This window comes from Podarcis cretensis, assembly GCF_951804945.1.
Source record: "Podarcis cretensis genome assembly, chromosome: 1".
NCBI classification, from domain to species: domain Eukaryota; kingdom Metazoa; phylum Chordata; class Lepidosauria; order Squamata; family Lacertidae; genus Podarcis; species Podarcis cretensis.
The window spans coordinates 35218614-35238656 of NC_137170.1; the positions used below are offsets into that span (position 1 = coordinate 35218614).

The following is a 20043-nucleotide window of genomic DNA, read 5'->3' on the forward strand; positions in this document are numbered from 1 at the left end:
GTTGGGGTACATGTGTACTAACACAAATTTGCTTTACACATGTAGTTTTTCTGCACAAAATGTAAAGGTTTGACTTCCAGTGAGCCCAGCGGTTGGAGGATAGCAGATGCCAACTCTTCAGGAGGATTGCGGCTTCTTGCTTAATTTTGTGGATTCGTTAGCAAGACAGAAAAATTGGTCCTTACCCAGCTTAGAACAGAACTTATCTCATTTTCTACACACTAAGGCTAAATGTATTTAGGTATGGGAATCCTACTGTCACACAATCTTTTTTGTATTCGTACCACAAAGTACTGTATGTAGTGTTAATCTTCTGTAGTTCTTATAGCAACTGTTTCCACCACAACCCCCTCCCACATAGTAGCAAAAGTAGTTCAATTCACAATAGGTTTGGTAGAAGACAGTTTCTGCTTCACCAGTTGATCACTATAGATGTGCTCCTGCAATAGTCTTTGCTAAACATTTGCATCAAGGTAAAAGCTAAGATTTAAAGATGGGGAAATGTGGGATATATGCTGAAAACTTAATGTTTGATATATTTTTTTCCTTTTGACTATCAGCTAGCTCTGGAAATATTTATTGAGACTTGATTAATTGTGCTAACTAAACCTCCTTTTTTTCCTGTCACCCTTTGGCATAACATTTGTTTTTGTATGAATTCTACTTAAACCACAACGGAACAGCCACAAGTGTGACAAATTAGTAGGTTATGCAGCATAGTCCATGGAAAAAGTGACATAAAATCACTTAGCTCTTTATTTTAAAAATCTGAAAATGTGCTAATTTAGAGATCGTGGGGCTTTATTGACCCCCTCCTATACAGCAGACCCCTATGCAGTCTAAAACCCACTTCTAAGGATTGATGGATCCTCTGAAAATATATGGAATGAGGCACAGGGGGCTACAGCCAGTCAGGGGACTTGGAGCAACCCAGCAGGACCACCAAGCTAAAAGTGGTGCCTGCTCATGCGTGAATCTCTGTATCTAAGGCAGGGTGTTGATAGACAACATCTATCCAGGTATTAGTATAATTATAGTAATGAGGCTTGTTAATGGACTTAAAAACCGGTTGATCAGCACTTTGATTATGTAGAGCTTAACTAGCGCAGGCCCTCGAGTGTCACACATTTGCTTTGCCCCAACCCCCACCTATGGGATGCCTCCCACCATTTTAACCAGTTGGTTCAGAAAATTGAAGCCGTCTCTGAAAGAAAAAACAGCTTCGAGAGGTACACAGGCATTCTTAGATCTTTGTCTATAATTGGTTTGGGGCCTTAAGATGCCAGTGAGAAAAGCTCTAGAAAAGGTAGCATGAAATATCAACTGGGAAAGTAGTTACCTCCAAAAGAATGCCAAAGTGAACGAGACACATCAACGTTTCTAGGTGACATGGCTCTTGACATTCTGGAAAAATAGTAGAGATTCGGTTCCAGACAGAATCTCTTCACTGAGCAATCTTTGTCCAAAGTAAATATTTGAATCAAGAAAAGCCATCCAGGAACACTTCAATACACTCTAAAGTTAACACTGGCAATACTTCCCTTACAAGCAGCTTACTTCTGAAGCCCAGTGCAAAGTCACAAAGAAACCCCCACTCTTAAATTTACAACCACTTTATTTTACAGTATATTTGTGACATATTGGTATTAACCAAAGTTCTGAATTGTTTACAAATATAACGGCTGCCATGAGGCAATTAAAAAGTTCCTCTAAATATTAAATTTGTACATGATTTGATTTTTAACTTAATTCTCCATGTAACATCAAAATTAAAACAGAAAAGAACCACTTTAAGCAAAAATATAACCACTTTCTAGAAATAAATCTAGAAACTCTCAGATTGAAGTTTCAAAAGCATCACTTGTTGCATTAACATTCTCCTTCACTGTAAAAAAAGGAGATCTCATTCTTTTAGTGATGTTCCAGCAAATGGTTAATCAAGTCAGTTTATTAAGGCTTTTTACATGTTATTGAATCCCATCATGCCTTTCATATTTCCAGCAGCACCTTGTTGAAACTGCCGCATCATTGACTGCAGTCCTGCCATGCCACCTGGAATAAAAGAGGAATATTAAATATGGACACTTCAACATTACAGTTTGGAAGAAGCCTAGTAAGATGGAACATTTATATAAGAACCAGTCAACTGGAATCCAAAGAGTTGCACAATTAGTTCAGTGTGTGCAACGTAACTTTTGGCTAGCATTTATCCAACAGAAGCCCTTTGTGTCATATTGCAAACAGGCGACTTTTCATAGCATGCTGTGATATGTATTGCTCTTCAACGACAAAAAAGAATGAAGATTCCACAGGGCATACAGCATGGAAGGGATAGCTTTGACAGAACAGAACAAAATGTATTAAGCATAGGTAAAGGTAAAGGTACCCCTGCCCGTACGGGCCAGTCTTGACAGACTCTGGGGTTGTGCGCCCATCTCACTTAAGAGGCCAGGGGCCAGCGCTGTCCGGAGACACTTCCGGGTCACGTGGCCAGCGTGACATCGCTGCTCTGGCGAGCCAGAGCCGCACACGGAAACGCCGTTTACCTTCCCGCTGGTAAGCGGTCCCTATTTATCTACTTGCACCCGGAGGTGCTTTCGAACTGCTAGGTTGGCAGGCGCTGGGACCGAGCAGCGGGAGCGCACCCCGCCGCAGGGATTCGAACCGCCGACCTTTCGATCGGCAAGTCCTAGGCGCTGAGGCTTTAACCCACAGCGCCACCTGCGTCCCTGTATTAAGCATAGGTGTGTGCTAATGCTGGTAGCACAAGCTCTCATTTAACAGTTACTAAAGTACTTGAGCTCTATTTAAAATTTATGGAAGGCAATAGCTGTCTACTCCTGCTCCAATTTGTTTTAAGAGGAAAAATTCAGTTTCAAACTGTTTGAACCCCACAAGGTGTCCTCAGCACTGATATCCGGCACCAATATGCTACTGATAGATAATTTCCATCATTCCTTCTGCAGAGAAACTGAAATTTGGCAATAACAATTGAACTGTCCTTTAAATTTTGAAACATAACCACATAACCATAGGCCTGTAAGTACGTTAGAATTCTTATCAAGACAGTTGCTTTCCAAGGCAAGTTAGACTTCAGCATTGGACAATATGCAATTATGAGAATTAAAATAGAGTTGTTAAATTACATGATGTACCTATTTTGTTAGCCTCCTACAGTAAGCAGAGGGGGGGGGGAATAACAATTACCCATATGATGAAGAACTCTGGGATCCATCATCTTTGCCATCTGTTGGTTCAATTTTGCCATCTGGGATGGATTTACGTTCTTTGACATATCACCTCCTTAAAGGGGTGGAAAAACAGGAGAAGGGGAGAGGGAAATGACAAACCCATCAGAAACATTACATGGTGTTTATCCTCTTAGTGTGCTGGCAGTTGTGCATTTTAGAGATAAGCACAAGAAAAGTCAGTAATCTCAATTTTGCTAGAAATCATGCTTATTCACTCTAGAGAACTGGATTGACTGTCTGGCTTGTACAACACTGTTAAAACTTATTTGATTGTCTATAGATTGCTCCTTTTCCCCAGAGTTTGGAACACATTGAGCCTCCACAGCATGGGAAAATATGACATTTGAATCCAAGACATTATCAGTGAACTGCCCTGTGATCTTTGGCTGCAGGTTGGTATACAAATTTATTAAACAAAACAATGAATCATAGTCTCATTAGAAAAGTCTGCTTTCTTTTCAGAGAGACAAGCAAGACCTATTATCTCTACCACGTTTCAGCTTCATCTCTTAAACAGGGTCAGACACAATTCTCTAGTTCGATTCCAAGGGAAGTAGAAAAATACTGTTTGTGTCTTTTTCAGGACATGTCTATGAAACTGATGTTTTAAAACCAAATTTACATACAGCTTCTCTACACAGCGATGCTCATGTAATCTATTTTTAACATGGGAATTCATAAGCACAAAACATTATTTGTTTTTACAATTGGTCCAGAATTGGGGCTTCTAAAGTTATGCAACTGATTAAATTGGAGAACATGAAAGCCATGCAACTGTAATTATTCTCACCTTTGAAAAGTCCTTTTATGCCTCCCATCTTTTTCACCATTTGTGCAAATTTTGTGTACTGTGTCAGGAGTTCTTGAACATCTCTAGTTGAAACACCAGAACCTCTTGCTACTCTTTGGATTCTTCCTGGTTGTTTACTGAAAACTTTGGCCCCGTCTGTACTATCAAGTTCTACATTAGAGAAGCCATGGGAAAATAAACAATTTATTGTGCACTGTTAAAATGCTGATGAGTCAATTACAGGTTTTTTAGAAGGGCAACCACTCAACATTCTATACTAATAGCTTGGTATTTTAGTTTTATAAACAGTAAAGATTAGGTATAATTCGTTTAGGCTTTTATTCTGACAATGTAGTAAGTACACTTCAACACATCGGTCACTCAGTTGCTCAACTGCAAGAAACTTTACCTTGATCATTCATACTGTCCATTATTGTCATCAGTTTCTTTAGCCTTGCCATTGATTCCTGTTCGTTGCCTTTACTCATAAAATCTGTTCCGAAACCTGGGATCATACCCTACAACAATTATAAGTAAATATTAAATGCCATTTTCAAATATATGTAGCATTTTAGTTCAGACTGAATTTTAATGTTTTAGTGCAGAATTTTCTGAACTCAGGAGAAAAAAGAATCTTATCAGACTGCAAAAGAAAAACAAGTTTCAGCCATAGTTACCAAGATTTGACTGAAGGGCCCCATTTTCATAATGTTTTGGAACTGTTCATACATATCTCTTAAAGTAAATTGACCTGAAGAGCAAAAAAAGTGGGAGTCAACGATAAATAGTTACATTAAAAAAATTAGGTTGCTACACTCAGTCATTCAAAACACACATATGAATAGGTGTTTTGAGCTGTTACACAGCATATTAGTAATACTTTTGGCACAGCTTACCATGTTTTAATTTCTCTATGAGTGCCTCATTGTCATCCAATTTCAATTCATTTACTTTATCTATCAGTCCTTCAATATCTCCCATACCTGTAATACAAAAAGGCATCTTCAGGAGCTAAAATAAAAACCATATGAGATTTTTAAACACTGAAGAATATATTTTTAGAAAGGGTTTTTTTTGGTTCTATCGGCAATTAATACATACCAAGAAGCTTGCTGATGAAGGGTTGTGTTTTAAAAGGTTCAAAGTCATCTATATGTTCTCCAGTACCAATAAAAATGATTGGACTTTTAGTGGCAGCCACTCTGCAATGAAGGACAAAGTCAACTGTAAGTCAATTCAACACAGAGCATTCTAGTGCGCAAGATGGATTTTAAATAAAATTTATCATTCTGAATTTGAAAAACGTCATTAAAAATTGTGAGCCAAATCACAGTAGATACAGCATAGACCTACTTAAATTTATTTATGCTTAAAGAATAGGTAAAGTAGCCTCATCACAATACTTAAGTCACTGGATTCTGCTGCTTGAAAAATGGATTCCACCTTATTAGAGATAGTTTAGCATAGAGCCAAACATGCACACTCCAATGTAACAAGAGGTGGCAATTACTCTTAATGATTTATTTCCCCTTGAGGGAAAATAAGGTTCTTCAAAATAATATCACCAAAGCAAAGGATTAGCATTACTTTCTGAACAGTTTTACTGTACTCAGCTATTTACAGTCACTGCAGTGCTACTTAGTTCCATAATTAAGTGAAAATATACTTACGCACTGAGTGCCCCACCTCCCTTTGCATGGCCATCCAGTTTTGTTACAATCACAGAAGCAACATCAACTTTATCTTTGAAAGCCTTTGCTTGAGCTTCACAGGCTTGACCAATAGAGGCATCCATCACATAAACAATATTGTCTGGTTGCTGTAAGTATTTACACAAGTAAGAGAAAATAATTAATTTCTCTCTTTCCAACTGCTTTTATATCAGCAAGTATAAAGAAAACACGCAGGAAAGTGTTTTACCATTTTTGCATGTTATCAAAGGAGAAGACAAATCATTTGCAGTACTACACAATGCTAATAATTACTTATAACCAAGAATTATTCTGATCTTAATTTTAATATGGAGGCCTAGTTTAACATTTCCTAAAATTTTGAACTTTTAAAAGTTGGAAGGTTTACAGTGCCCTCAAAAGCTAGTTCAGCATGACTAATAGGATTATTTTGCCATTAAAATCATGCGTCTGCAACATATACCAGACTTATCGGTAATAGTCTGCATAAATATAGCCCAGCATCAGTCTATTTAGCTTGTATTAGATCTGGATCATCAAAGAGAGACCAAGTTGAGGGACTCCATTTTATGACTCCTTCAATTATTATTATTATTACTATTATTTATTAAATTTGCATACTGTCCTATATCTGGCCTCAGGGATGTTCACAGGATAAAATCAAAATATAAAAACACAAAATATTTAATCAAAATAAAAACAAAAACAACCCAATAACCACCCCCCAACACATTTTAAAAGGGTATAGGATACCAATCAACCAAAGGCCTGGTTAAAGAGAAACATTTTTGCCTGGCACCTAAAGGTATATAATGAAGGTGCCAGGCGAACCTCCCTGGGGAGAGCATTCTACAGATGGCGAACCACTGTAGAAAAGGCCCATTCTCGTATCACCACCCTCTGGACCTCTTGTGGAGAAGGCACATGAAGAAGGGCCTCAGAAACTGATGTCAAGGTCCAGGTAGGTTCATATGGAAAGAGGCAGTCCTTGAAATATTGTGGTCCTGGCCACTTAAAAGCTTTATAGCTCAAAACCAGCACTCTGAATTGGGCCCTTCAAAACAGTCCCTGGCCCAAAAAGCAAAAATTGTTCATGATGATTTGCCCTATGTTATGAACAGACCCAAAATTTGCAATCCTGTGTACACTTACTAAAGAGTAAGCCCCACTGAATCTAGGGATTCATTTTGATAAGGCAGTAGGTACTTCAGGACTTCAGCATGACTAATTTCAGCACGGTTGTCAAAACTAAAGCTATTGTGTACAATACTTACTATGGCATTGGCAACTTGTAACATTTCTTCAAAGAGTGAGTCTTCCTGCTTGTGACGACCACTTGTGTCGACAATTATTATTTCAAAGTTTTCATTCTTAAATTTTTCAACACCTTCTGATGCAATGATCACAGGATCCATTTCTGTGTAACTGTTCCAACAGGAACACACATGCTTCAGTTACATGGACAATGTTACCAAGCAGATTTCAACGAGATGGTTCTCTGACAGGAAACACCCCTATCACTGCGTGCAATTAAGGGGAGGGGGAAGAGTTCCTCCTTCCTATAGTCAGCAGGTGTCCCAGCAGCCACAGTGCAAGTATGTAGTTGTCAAGCAGACAGCATAAACTGTTGCTATCAGCAGCCTGCTTCCATGGTGCTGGCACAGCCCAACACTTAGTAAGGAAGGGCTTCCTTGGCCCTTCACTGCCTCACTGAAGCAGCTCACTGCTTCCACACGTGAACTGCTTCACCAACCACTGCTATTCTAGACTATTTCCTATGACACTAAGAGTCTGCAAATTTTCTGTGCACAATCAAATGTTTTCAAACTCATTTCCAAAGCAAGTTATTGACTGGTTTACAATCCCCACCCCAACACACAAATGCACACACACTTTAAATTTCAGCCTGTAACAGTAGAGGAAAAGGAACGAGCACACTGGGTGCACTATGAGTGCCAGTGCAATGAACGCAGGCTTGGAAACAAAGTTAGGCTATGGTCCTGTTACTGAAACCCCAACTGACTTCCTTCTGGATGTAAGACATTGATTCCAAGTTACTAAGCTTCTCTCACAGCCATGAGAAGTACTTTAAAAATCAGAAAGAGTGAAATAGTTAAATTCTAGCTTTACATATATATATAAAAATGCCCTCCAGATGTTGTGGCCATCAGCCTCAGCCAACATAGCAAAGGGTCAGGGGTGATGGGAGTTTGAAACAACTTCATCTTGGGGGCAGCACATTGACTAATATTGTTCTTCAAATATCATTTCAGAATCTGATAACATAATTTTTGCAACAGATCTTAAGTTAAAGATACATACCTGCCATAGAATGGAATTCTTGCTTTTGTTGCGTTCTGTTTTAACTGGTCAAAAGCACCTGTAGAATTCAGACAGTATTTGTTAGCCATGTAGAATATGCACATCTAGTGAAAATGAAATCGCTGGGGGGAAAGTATTTTACCTGCTCTGTAAGTATCTGCACATATCAAGCATGTCTTCCAGCCTTTCCTCTGGTAGTAGTATGCCAACTGTTAATAAAAAATCCAAAGATGTAATGATAGTGTCAAGTTTAGTATTAAGAACTCTCAAGAACATTACATCATGTTTTCATTAGTTTTCAGTGCCCAATAGGAAGACCAAAATGGGCCTTGTGGCACAAAAGCAATTAAAGCTAATCAATATGGTGCATTAGAACAGTAAGGTTCTTTCATTTCAGACTTGCTTACAAATGTAAGCTCTTAGGGCAGAATACTGAGCTGCAGAAGATATGGGTTCTGCTGCCTTTATATGACATTTACAGTGAAGTTTTACTGTCATGCAGTGACAGGTGGCTTGCACTATATGCCACTATTTTCAAGTCTTGTCAAGGTATGGCTATGTACAAGATGTAGACTCTATAAAAGGACAACAAAAGTGACCTTCATTTTATGATCTCCTGCAATGATAGGATTAGATCCATCCTTGACCAGAAAGGAACACACTAACTAGATGCCACTCCAGTGCTAAGAGACCTTCTTAAATGGTAATAGTCATGCTAGTGGCTGCAAAGAGATGTTGGAAACTGATGAATGTCATGTCTTCCCCTCTTCAAGAAGAAGCTTCCACTGGATCAGCATTCCTTTTGGAAATGAAAGAAGCCTTTCTGTTCATGGACCAGAAGGTCTAGATTCAATCAAAAGTAGTTAAGCTCAAAGTCCCAGAGATCTCTCTGTGGCAAATTCTTTATACAAGAAAGATTTTGCCTCGTAACACCTGAATGCACCCCTAAAATTTAGTTCAGTTTTGTTCATAGTCACAAATGTCTATCTGAAAGCAAACAGTCTATATTAAATATTATGAAGAATGCAAGTTACCTTTGAACATGATGTTGTTTTGCCACTTCCTTGCAGCCCTACAAACATTATGATATTCTGTTTTCCTTTTGTTGGTGTCCAGGCTTTTACTCCAGGATCTACGAGCTATAAAGCAAAAAGTATACATGTGTGCTACGAAGCAAAGCTTCAGAATCACAGTAACACATAAGATTTTTAGTGTGCAGTTTTGCTTGAAGATTTAATATACTTTTTCCAGCATCATGGATGCTTTCTTGGAAATCAAAGTAAAACAACGGTAAATGGTAACATTGCCCAATTCTGTGCCACTCAAAACCCCTCCAGTTACCTAGCAGTGATACAAACCAGTGCCAGTGAACAAGTTTAACAAGACCATCCTTACAGTCATTAAGACAGGGGTGGGTAAACTCTGGCCCAGCACAGGTCCCAATTTCTCCCACAAGGTCACATTCCCCACTTCACCCCTCCTACTCCCCATATATGACATCACATGCAGAGATGGTGGAGACACAGCAGGATCAGCTGTGAGACTAACACGCCACCAATCCCTGGAGAAAACGGGCTTGAAGTCTTTGAAGCAGTGTTTCTTTGCAAGCATGGTGCACTAATGTCCCTACAATCATCACCCCACTGTGAAGTCAGGTGAACAGCACATACACCTGCTTTTGCAGTACTCTCAACTGGGGTATTCTAGCTATACAATTGGTATAAAATCCAGTTATTCATTTAAACTACACCATTGCTCCTTTTGGACATCACACTTAATCACAGTTCAAGCTAATCATAGTCTGGAAGTCAACCAGCCATAATTTCAGCTTCCAAATGTGCAGGCAAGCCACTGATTAGAACCATTTGCCTTTCCTCCGCACCTGCTAAGCACTGTTGCTTCTGTGCACAATAGACTCCAGAAGCAGAACAATGGCTGTAACTACAGTTTTGTCAATATAACCACCACACTAAAACGGAGGTAGCACAAACTTTGGTTTGGTATTAATTTGAGCCACTGTCAACTGTATAAAGGGTAGATCTCGCCAATGCTGGCTAACAAGCTACTCCACTCAACAGATTATTGCAACACATGTAACACAATGCTTAAGATTATAGCTTCTGCAGTAGAAAGAAATATGTAAAATGAGTAAGAATAAAATCTGCATTGTAGTATAAAGATGTCCCATAACCATTGTTGTTTTATGTCTGTCAGATGCGGGTGGTGGTTGCTCATGAGTAACCAGGCAGGACTCTGACATGTCTTTTAAAGGTTTCATTGGTGCAAACTATTTACAGTGCAGAATCAACAAGTTCATGTCCGTCTTAGTCACTTGCAGAATCCTCTTCTGGCTTCTCCCCCAACATAAAAACTTAAGACACCCCAAATCTCCGCCTCCCCTCCTTGCGTTTCACCCCTGCGCAGGCTGAGCAACGGAAGTGGCGTGCCTGCCTCCCAGCAGCATCTTCGAGCCCTCTCCTTGCTTGGCTGCCCCCTTCCCTCTCTGCTCCACTGGAGGTGTGGCTTTCCCCACCGCTGGACGAGGAGCTGCTCCTCAGAAGCATTGGAGGCTCTCTGTATTCCCCTGCCCCCCTCCCCTGTTCCGATGGCAGTCCCCTGACAATGTCTTAGCAAGATTGCACATACCTACAATTAGAATGGCAATGGTCACTCAATATTCATATAGAAATGTGGCAACAACCTTCATATGAGAATGTGAGGTAGAAACAAGGAATGTTTGATCAAAAAAAGAAGGAAACCTTGAGTGCCAGGCTGTATTAAAGCAAGCAACATATAGATTAGAAAAACCAAGTGTACTACTATTTAATATATTTTACCTTAACAAGTTCTTTAAAGACAGCATGTTGAATCATTTTCCTTTTATTTAGGCCAGAAGCCATTTCTTCAAGATCAATAGCAGATCTATAGTTCAAACAGAAAATAAGCAATACAAGATCAAAAGCAATACAACAGAAATGTTATGTTAAATTCAATGGGAATTGCATCCAAGAGCATGTTTAGGAGCATGGAGTTATCAAACTTACTCAAAGACCCCCTTCTCTCTACAGTAACAGCTACTCATCATGTGCCCACTCTGCAGGAGGCATGAAGAATGGCAACATAGGAACAGGCCTTCTCAGTGGTGGCTTTTACAGGGAGGCATGCCTGGTGTCATGTTTATCTATTTTTAGGCATAGGCAAAGACTTTCCTCTTTACTCATTTTCAGGCCTTTTTGACCCTTTTTTGTGGGGTGGGATCTGTAAGACCTATGCTTTATCCATATACTGTAACTGTTTTTAGATTTTCATTATTTGTGTTTGTTTGAACTGGTTTGAATGCATGTCGCTTTGTGAATAACAAATTAATAAATAACAGAACAACAATGTTAACGTTAATCAAGTAAAGATGGACAGATAATCAATATAGTATACTTTTGTGCAAAAACATTTGTGTATTCAAAATAGTGTTTTGCTCATCCACATATAAAACAACTAACACCTTTCATATGTCAGTCATACGTATTCCATGCACCAAGTAAATTTCATTGCAAGCAGGATTCCAGCTTGCTATTTCAGTTCGGTCTTGGCAGCTTGCCCAGAAGTACATACAGCTACTCATGTCTCCTACCCTTCCCTCCCAGCAATCAATTTGTTATAGAAGTGCTGTATCTTGCATTATTCTGAAGGTCCTGGATGTTAGGACTACTTATAACGGAGTTACTACAGGCAGAATTCAACAGGCAAACTTCTACTTGTGGAAGAAGACTTCTCCCTAGCACCACCTCTGCAGCCATATACTCACATTCTAAATCTGCCCTGGAGGCTCATCACCCCCAACGCTCCCAACTCTCTGGAGCAGATTTTGAGGGTGCACTGCTGGGAGGAGAGGATGGAGAAGTATTGTTGCACAAGAGGAAGTCTGTTCAATTTGCATATGGGCAGAGTTGTATAATACCCCATATTTTTACAATGATTGTACTTCGATTTGTGTGGGGCAGATAAGCTATGTCAGAAGAGCACTTATTGAGACATCAGTTATTCGTCTGAAACTAGAAATTGAACTGATTTAAGTTGGGTATTAATTAAGTAGTATGAAGAAGTCACCCATGGCTCTCTCAAGACACAAGCAAGCAAAGATAATCACTGCAGAAAATTGTACATCTTTATGTTATCTTGGTTGGATCACTTACTTGACATTTTCTCTCAGTTGTTTCACTAACTTAATGTTGACATCAGCTTCCAGTAATGCTGTACATACTTCTTTTAACATAGCATTTAAAACCTTGTAAGGAGAAAACAAAGACAATTCAGAAAATGTTAACATGCTGAATTTTGTTAATCCAGTATTTCAAAGAAAATTACATTTGTAGTAGAAAGTTGTCGTTCAACCATTCCAACAATACAAATTAAGTCTCAGTTAATTAGTTGCCACAGCTGCCACACAGTATGTTTTAAGCAGCTCTCACGTGTTTCATGATATAGTATGTACAAATTTAACCTTATTACTTTAAGCTTGGGCCATTTTCTTCCAAAGCCAAATTTGATTGTGAAGAGATAATTCTTACCTTCTAGTTAACTATCATCATTACAACACATATGGAAATGCTACGTACCTCTTCATTGATAATTGTAGCATTGCTCAGAGAGCGCAATGCTGAGGTTATTTTTCTCCCAAGATCTGCTAAAACCATTTTGGCAACTTCAAAGACAACTCACATATGATCTGTAAAAGAAACATTAAAATATCAATGACATATTGTCCCTCGTGAGAACTAACCTTTCAGTATTTGTTGTTGTTGTTTAGTCGTTTAGTCGTGTCCGACTCTTCGTGACCCCATGGACCAGAGAACGCCAGGCACTCCTGTCCTCCACTGCCCCCCGCAGCTTGGTCAGACTCATGCTGGTAACCTCGAAAACACTATCCAACCATCTCATCCTCTGTCGCCCCCTTCTCCTTGTGCCCTCCATCTTTCCCAACATCAGGGTCTTCTCCAGGGAGTCTTCTCTTCTCATGAGGTGGCCAAAGTATTGGAGCCTCAGCTTCACAATCTGTCCTTCCAGTGAGCACTCAGGGCTGATTTCCTTCAGAATGGAGAGGTTTGATCTTCTTGCAGTCCATGGGACTCTCAAGAGTCTCCTCCAGCACCATAATTCAAAAGCATCAATTCTTCGGCGATCAGCCTTCTTTATGGTCCAGCTCTCACTTCCATACATCACTACTGGGAAAACCATAGCTTTAACTATACGGACCTTTGTTGGCAAGGTTATGTCTCTACTTCTCAAGATGCTGTCTAGGCCTGTCATTGCCCTTCTCCCAAGAAGCAGGCGTCTTTTAATTTCGTGGCTGCTGTCACCATCTGCAGTGATCATGGAGCCCAAGAAAGTAAAATCTCTCACTGCCTCCATTTCTTCCCCTTCTATTTGCCAGGAGGTGATGGGACCAGTAGCCATGATCTTCGTTTTTTTGATGTTGAGCTTCAGACCATATTTTGCACTCTCCTCTTTCACCCTCAATAAAAGGTTCTTTAATTCCTCCTCACTTTCTGCCATCAAGGTTGTGTCATCTGCATATCTGAGGTTGTTGATATTTCTTCCAGCAATCTTAATTCCGGCTAGGGATTCATCCAGCCCAGCCTTTCGCATGATGAATTCCAGTAGCATGTTGGACGCCTTCCGACCTGAGGGGCTCATCTTCCAGCGTCATAACTTTTATATGCCTGTTGTCTTTGTCCATGGAGTTTTCTTGGCAGGGATACTGGAGTGGCTTGCCGATTCCTCCTCCAGGTGGATCACGTTTGGTCAAAACTCTCCACTATGACCTGTTCATCTTGGGTGCCCTGCTCGGCATAGTTCATAGCTTCTCTGAGTTCTTCAAGCCCCTTCGCCACGGCAAGGCAGTGATCCATGAAGGGGCCGGAAGCTTAGGAAACTCAACAGAACTTATATTTCTTTGCAGCTATAAATTTTATATAAACATTGAAGCATTAAATATTTGCATAATTTAACATGCAAAATATGATGGCTGTAATTGTTCAACATGTTAACTCTATGAAAAAATCAAAATATATTAGTAGGAACAATTTTCAGAGCATGTTTCTATCTCAGTACCTTGTTGATTAGCTTTGTTCTTTTGTACGACACCTTTTAAAAAATCTTCATGTGCTACTTCTAAAAATATTTTAATGTTCATACTACCTTTCAGTATTATGAACATTAAAATATTTTTAGAAGTAGCACATGAAGATTTTTTAAAAGGTGTCGTACAAAAGAACAAAGCTAATCAACAAGGTACTGAGATAGAAACATGCTCTGAAAATTGTTCCTACTAATATATTTTGATTTTTTCATAGAGTTAACATGTTGAACAATTACAGCCATCATATTTTGCATGTTAAATTATGCAAATATTTAATGCTTCAATGTTTATATAAAATTTATAGCTGCAAAGAAATATAAGTTCTGTTGAGTTTCCTAAGCTTCCTTTTGTCAAAAGATAAACCTTCCATAATCACCAGATCAAGAACGTTTAGACTGCAAACCTATACACACTTGCAAGTCCCACTGAAATCAATTAGGCTGAATTCTGAATATACATGGATGGGACTGTAGCGCACATTTGAAATGCATTTAACTATTTTTTTTCAATGTCAACTAGTATTCTTTAAAAAACAGATTATTCTGCAAGGATCCAAAGGCTGTGATCATATTCAAGTGGGATTTGTATCTTTCCTTTCAACAGCAGGCCCCCACCTGCACTGCATAAAGATCAGACTACTCTGAGAGCTTCCTCTATTTCAAAATATTGCAGCATTAGGAAATGCTATTGCAGAAACATATCTAAAGCCTTTGTGGGCACACAGGAATAAATGCAGTTCTTTGGACCCCAACCTGCGTTGTGCCTCAGCTAAAAGACTACTGTATATTCATTTCTGAGAACAGGTAATGTGAGAGGAATCAAATCTTAAGAAAGGAAACAACGAAAGCTATCTAGGTTACTCTGCTTTACTAGATAAATGATGGACTATGGATACAAGCTGTGAGAAAGGTAATAGCATATTTTCCTATGGGCATGAAGAATGCTTAAACAAGTTCTGGATTATGCATCAAGTATTCAAATCTACTACTGGCAAAGCCCAATGTTACAGCTATATCAATTTTCAAGAGTAAAGGAATCATAAGTTAACACAACCCACAAATTAACCTGAGCAATCAAATTACTCATGCCAAAGAACGTAAGTACTTGTTGGATCGGGCCAATTCCCCATCTGGTCCAGCATCCTGTTCCCACAGTAGCCAAACAGTTGCTTGTGGAAAATCCATAAACGAGCACTCTCCCTTCCTGCAGTTTCCAGCAACTGGTATTCAGAAGCGTTATTGTTTCCATGAAGGCTAGTAGCAACTGATACCCTTATATTTCATGAATTTCTCTCATTCTCCTTTAAGGCCATCCAAGTTGGTCATCACTTCCTCATGTGAGAGTAAGTTCCATAGATTAACTATGTGCTGCATGAGGCCGTAATTTCTTTTACCTGTCCTGAATCTTCCAATATTCAGCTTCCTTTAATGTCAACAAGTTCTAGTATTATCAGAGAGGCAGAAAAACTTTTTTCTATCCATTTTCTCTAGCTGATGCATCATTTTATAAACTATCATGTCACCTCTTGCCTGCCTTTTCTCTAAACCAAAAAGTCTCATGTACCGCAGCCTTTCTTCATAGGGGAGTTGCTCCATCCTCTTGTTTTTGTTTCAAAACTTTTCCAGTTCTACAATATCCATTTTGAAGTGAGGCAAGCAGAACTGTACGCAGTGTTTCAAATGTGATCACACCAAATATTTGTATATGTATAATTATGCCTGGTGTGGAATTTGCCATTTTCACAGCTTCCACACACTAGGTCAACGTCTTCATTCTGTATTACCTTAATTATCTGCATATTTTGTCACAAGTAAGTCTTGCTATATCAAGTTAAGCGTTACTCCCAAGTTATTGTGTATGGAATAGTAGCCAAAGGTAAGCTTCTTTGTTTTGGACTGTCTAATTAAAGGCTAAACATCATGCTTCAAATGGCAGACATTAGCAGAGATAATGGGAAACATTTCATAACCTAAAACAAACTCTTCAAATTAGGTTTACTGCAACTGTATCTTACTTTAACTGATTTCTTTTATGTATAAAAGTAGATACAAATTTGATTCAATTTTAGTTGCTTAATTTAAAATATATCACAGCAATGTCGGGGTTTTTTAACCATTTGAATTAAGCAATATTTTGGTGCGGTTTTTAAAGTCTTTTCAATAACATTTATTATGAAAAATCAAAGAAACTAGTCTATGCTAACTGTATAACCAGAAAACATAAAAACTGGCTGGGATTGGTAACCAGCCTTTGTTTACAGAGTTTTGCTAGATAAGCCAAAAACTGTGGCCTTAGTCTGGCTGTGCATTTGTGGTGCTCCAGACCCATTGGCCTCAAAACAGCCAAGGAAGCTCCTGCCATCCTCCTTTGTAGGAAAGAGTATAACAAGCTTCAGCAACCAAGGAGCCAAACCACACTTTCCTTTTAATCTTGGCACTAGGGAGGGGACAGGGAGCACAAGTTCACCAGAGAGTAGAAATGGACTCCACAAAAATGTTAAAAAACCAGTAAGACTTGCATTTCCTCAATAGTTCAGAACAGTATTTGTAAGAGTCCCTTATCACCAGTAGCAGAAATTGAAACTGAAAGGTAAAAAAATGTGCAACCTTACCTCTAGTGCAGATCATCTTAATTTGTTCAACTCATGAGGGAAACATATGGTTAAACTGGCAAAATATGTCAGTGCAGAAGGAAGCAAAGCTCCCAGTTCATCTCTACTTTTACCTCCAGGTGGCTAGTTCAGCACCTACCCACTATACCTTCTAGTGAAAAGAACCAGCAACAACCTCCATGGATCACAATAATTCTTTATGACTTAGTTCCCTGCTGACTGACACCTCCTGATACCTGCAAATGTGATATCTAATTGTGGTGTCCCACTTACACAATGGATGTCTGCTTGTGAAAATGGGACTTATTCTCCGCCCCACCTGCAGCTTGCCCCAGAGCTCGCTCACTCTCTGTGTGGAGGGAGGGCTGGATATGGAGGGAGGAAAATTCTGTTGCACCTGCTGGCACCACACTGGAGCTCCCAAAAAGGTACTAAAGATGGGGTTGTTACTTTTAGTAGGTAAGTATTAGCATACTATTGCAAACTAAAAGAGCTTAAGTGTTCCCAGGATAAAGGAGGAGACCTGGAACTATTTACAGTACGATTTTCTTGGACTACAATCTTAAAAACACTTAGTAGAAAGTATGTTCCAACAAACTTAGAGGGGCGTAATTATAAGCAACCTCATTTACAACTGCACTACCAGTGGCTAAACTTTTTATTTTCACTGTAAACAGATTGCTTTTATTATGTCTTGTGAGCTGCCTTGGAGTCAGGGATGTGATAGAAAATTGAAGTGTTTTAAATAATCTACACACATACAGGATTTTTTTAGTAGAACTAGCCATTGATTTCACAGGTAACAAAAAAACTGAAACTGTAGCTCAAAAACTTTAACAGCTGATCAAATACACCAAACAACTCCGGGCCACTTCACATATAACATTTCTCAAGATGGTTTAAACCTATATAAAAGAAAAGCTGCTGCATTTCACAAGTTATATATTTTTAAAAGGTCACTGGGAAGCCACTGCACACACAAATTTCCCAACTGAATACTTTTGGTTAAAAAAATGAGTATTTGTATTGTACTTTGCACTTTCACGGAGGTTTTTTTTAAATGTGGTCCTTTGAACTATGTCGTTGTTAATCTGAATGGAGGCTCAGAATCTGTTTTGAATGTAATAGCACAGCCCTACATCGCGCGGAATGAGAAATAACGAGCATATGGGATTACATACGAAGAAAAGCTTCGAGATTATACAGCAAGGCCGCCGAGGGCTTAAGCAACAACTGTCTCGCCCGATTCAGACTGAGGAATTTTGGCCTCGCCGCAAAAGCAAGTTTCACCTCACCAAGACACCACCCGGCGACCTCCTCCCAAGCCAAGCTGCCCACAGCCCTGAACTTTGGAGAGATCCAGGGCAACAGCTGGGCAGAACCCAGAAAGCAGCGCCAAGTTTTTATTCGCACCCAAGCGCTGCAGCCACCCGCCCCGTCACAAGACTCACCCAGAACAGCGGCTTCCCCCCTCCTTTTGCCTCTAAAGCGGCGGCGGCCTGGCCCGGCCCGGCCCCGCGACGAGAGCCGCGCGACAGGAAGCCCTCACGAAGCCGTTAACTCAGGCCCAGCACCGGTAACGAGCACCGTCCCCTCCAGTCTCCCCCAGCATAACCGGGAAGAATGTCACGTCACCACTACAAGGAGCTTGCGAAGTTAACAGCCTCTCACACAAAAAGGGGGGGAAAACACCCCGCGCGCACTTCCGCTTCCGGGGAATTTATAAGACCCCGCCCACTATGAGTCCGGGTATTGAAACCACGCGTGCGCCAGTGAGTGCAGAGGTGGAGGGTGGGTACTGCACGTCCGTAGGGCGCAGGCGGGGTTGGAGAGGTTTCCTTTCGATTCAGAGCTTTAGAGCAATTGTCCAGCAGGGGTTTTAGACTTCTAATCTGTTTTAGTATTTTGTTTTGTTTTAAAGCAGGGTTGAAAATTTGTCTTAGTTTTACTTTTTGTCTTTGATAAACCGCTTTAAAGTTTTGTTTTGTTTTTTACGGTCCAGCCGTGCATGTGTTTTATGAAATAAATAAGCAGAAAGGAAATGGTATGATGACCTCTTAAGTGTGAGAACGAAAGCGGTTTGCCCCATCAAATGTTGATGTGCGTCATCTGGCTTTAATCTTTATGCATGAACTTTAAGGATTTTAATTTTATTTGCGAACCACCTATATTATGCTTAAGGGTCGCTGGGTTTTTTTTATTTTAAAAAAATCAAGCATCTAGCTATCAAAAAAGCGAGTGTGAACTAACAGCAAATCGCTGTTAAACCCAATAAGGAATTGCTTGTCAATATATTATAAACGTGCTTTTGGAAACTCGGTGCTTCTGTCAGTTCTCGGTCTAGTCCTGTCCCAACACTTACGAAGCAACATTTCACCTACTTAAATGATCTGGTTTGGCACGCTAAGCAAGTAAAAGTTAAAAATAAGCATTTACTTAAAGGAAAGGGGGGCGGGGCGGGAAACGATCATCTTGGATAGAAAACAATAAATGTATTGTGTCCAGTGGCTATTTTAAAAAGGACATACTTAAACTTGTCCTTCCTGAGTTAGCCATCTATGGATAGTAGGGCATGCCAGATAAATAAATCAGTTCTTTTATATACTGCTACCAACAACAATAGTTGGCATCCGTTTTGCTCGGGAGACGATGGAAGAGTGGCCCCCTCTCAAAAAGCTGAACCAAAGGACTTTTATAACTTAAGCAAGGTGACCAGATTTTTTTTTGGAGGGGTGAAAAATGTGGATCCTTTATTGTAAAGTTTTTTTTAAACAGAGCATTATTGTTATTTCTATGAAAGGGAGCCTACGTAACGCCGTGTTGGCGTATGTTCATTTTAATTAACTTTGTATTTTCTTGCTTTTGCCACGCATGATTGGGGGGGGGGGGATGTTTCTGCTAACTACACGTGCGAACCAGAAACCGTTGGCGGGGGGGGGGCCACTGCGCGCGTTCCTGATGGATACCGTATCAGAAAACCTTCAGAAAGCGGGCCCTTTGCCAACAAGGGGCGTTGGGCGTCACCATTACGCACTGTAAGGGGCGGGGCTCTGTTAAGCCGTGTCTGTCATAGCGCCTCGGCGTATCTCTCGGCGAGAGCGATTCTTCATTTTCTCCCAGGGCTGGTGAGCATAGCGACTGCTCAGCGCATGCGTCCAACAAGGATGGGGTTTTTTTTACATAAATGGATTCAGCCGCCGAACGGAGACGGCAGAGCCTTTGCTGACGTATCTCGATTCCGC

General features: G+C 40.0%; 1 protein-coding gene and 1 long non-coding RNA gene across 3 annotated transcripts; one reads left to right on the plus strand and one right to left on the minus strand.

The window, feature by feature from the left end:
• Positions 1 to 1597: 1597 nt before the first annotated feature.
• Positions 1598 to 19968, minus strand: SRP54 (signal recognition particle 54). 2 transcript variants are annotated; one of them, XM_079954930.1, is made up of 16 exons: positions 19836 to 19968; positions 12668 to 12777; positions 12245 to 12336; positions 10892 to 10976; positions 9089 to 9193; positions 8197 to 8263; positions 8055 to 8112; positions 7007 to 7157; positions 5712 to 5860; positions 5143 to 5243; positions 4938 to 5024; positions 4719 to 4792; positions 4451 to 4559; positions 4042 to 4212; positions 3208 to 3303; positions 1598 to 2052 (listed from the first exon to the last, which is right to left on the minus strand). In XM_079954930.1, exons 2-16 carry the CDS (start codon positions 12743 to 12745, stop codon positions 1961 to 1963), a joined length of 1515 nt encoding a protein of 504 aa, XP_079811056.1. In that variant the 5' UTR covers positions 12746 to 12777; positions 19836 to 19968; the 3' UTR covers positions 1598 to 1960. The 2 variants fall into 2 exon arrangements, with proteins under 2 accessions (XP_079811056.1, XP_079811055.1); XM_079954929.1 differs by lacking the exon at positions 19836 to 19968 and adding an exon at positions 18253 to 18505.
• On the plus strand, positions 2059 to 3101 carry LOC307204242. The gene is made up of 2 exons (XR_013833544.1): positions 2059 to 2370; positions 2745 to 3101. It is a non-coding gene; the product is annotated as an uncharacterized lncRNA (long non-coding RNA).
• Positions 19969 to 20043: the final 75 nt, after the last annotated feature.

Coding starts and splice junctions, on each gene's coding strand:
- SRP54 (XM_079954930.1), bottom strand. CDS start 12,745: ATGGTTTTAGCAGATCTTGGGAGAAAAATAACCTCAGCATTGCGCTCT. Junction 7,158..8,054: donor AGAATTCCATTCTATGGCAG/GTATGTATCTTT, acceptor CTGTTGGAACAG/TTACACAGAAATGGATCCTG. Junction 5,025..5,142: donor CTTCATCAGCAAGCTTCTTG/GTATGTATTAAT, acceptor TTTGTATTACAG/GTATGGGAGATATTGAAGGA.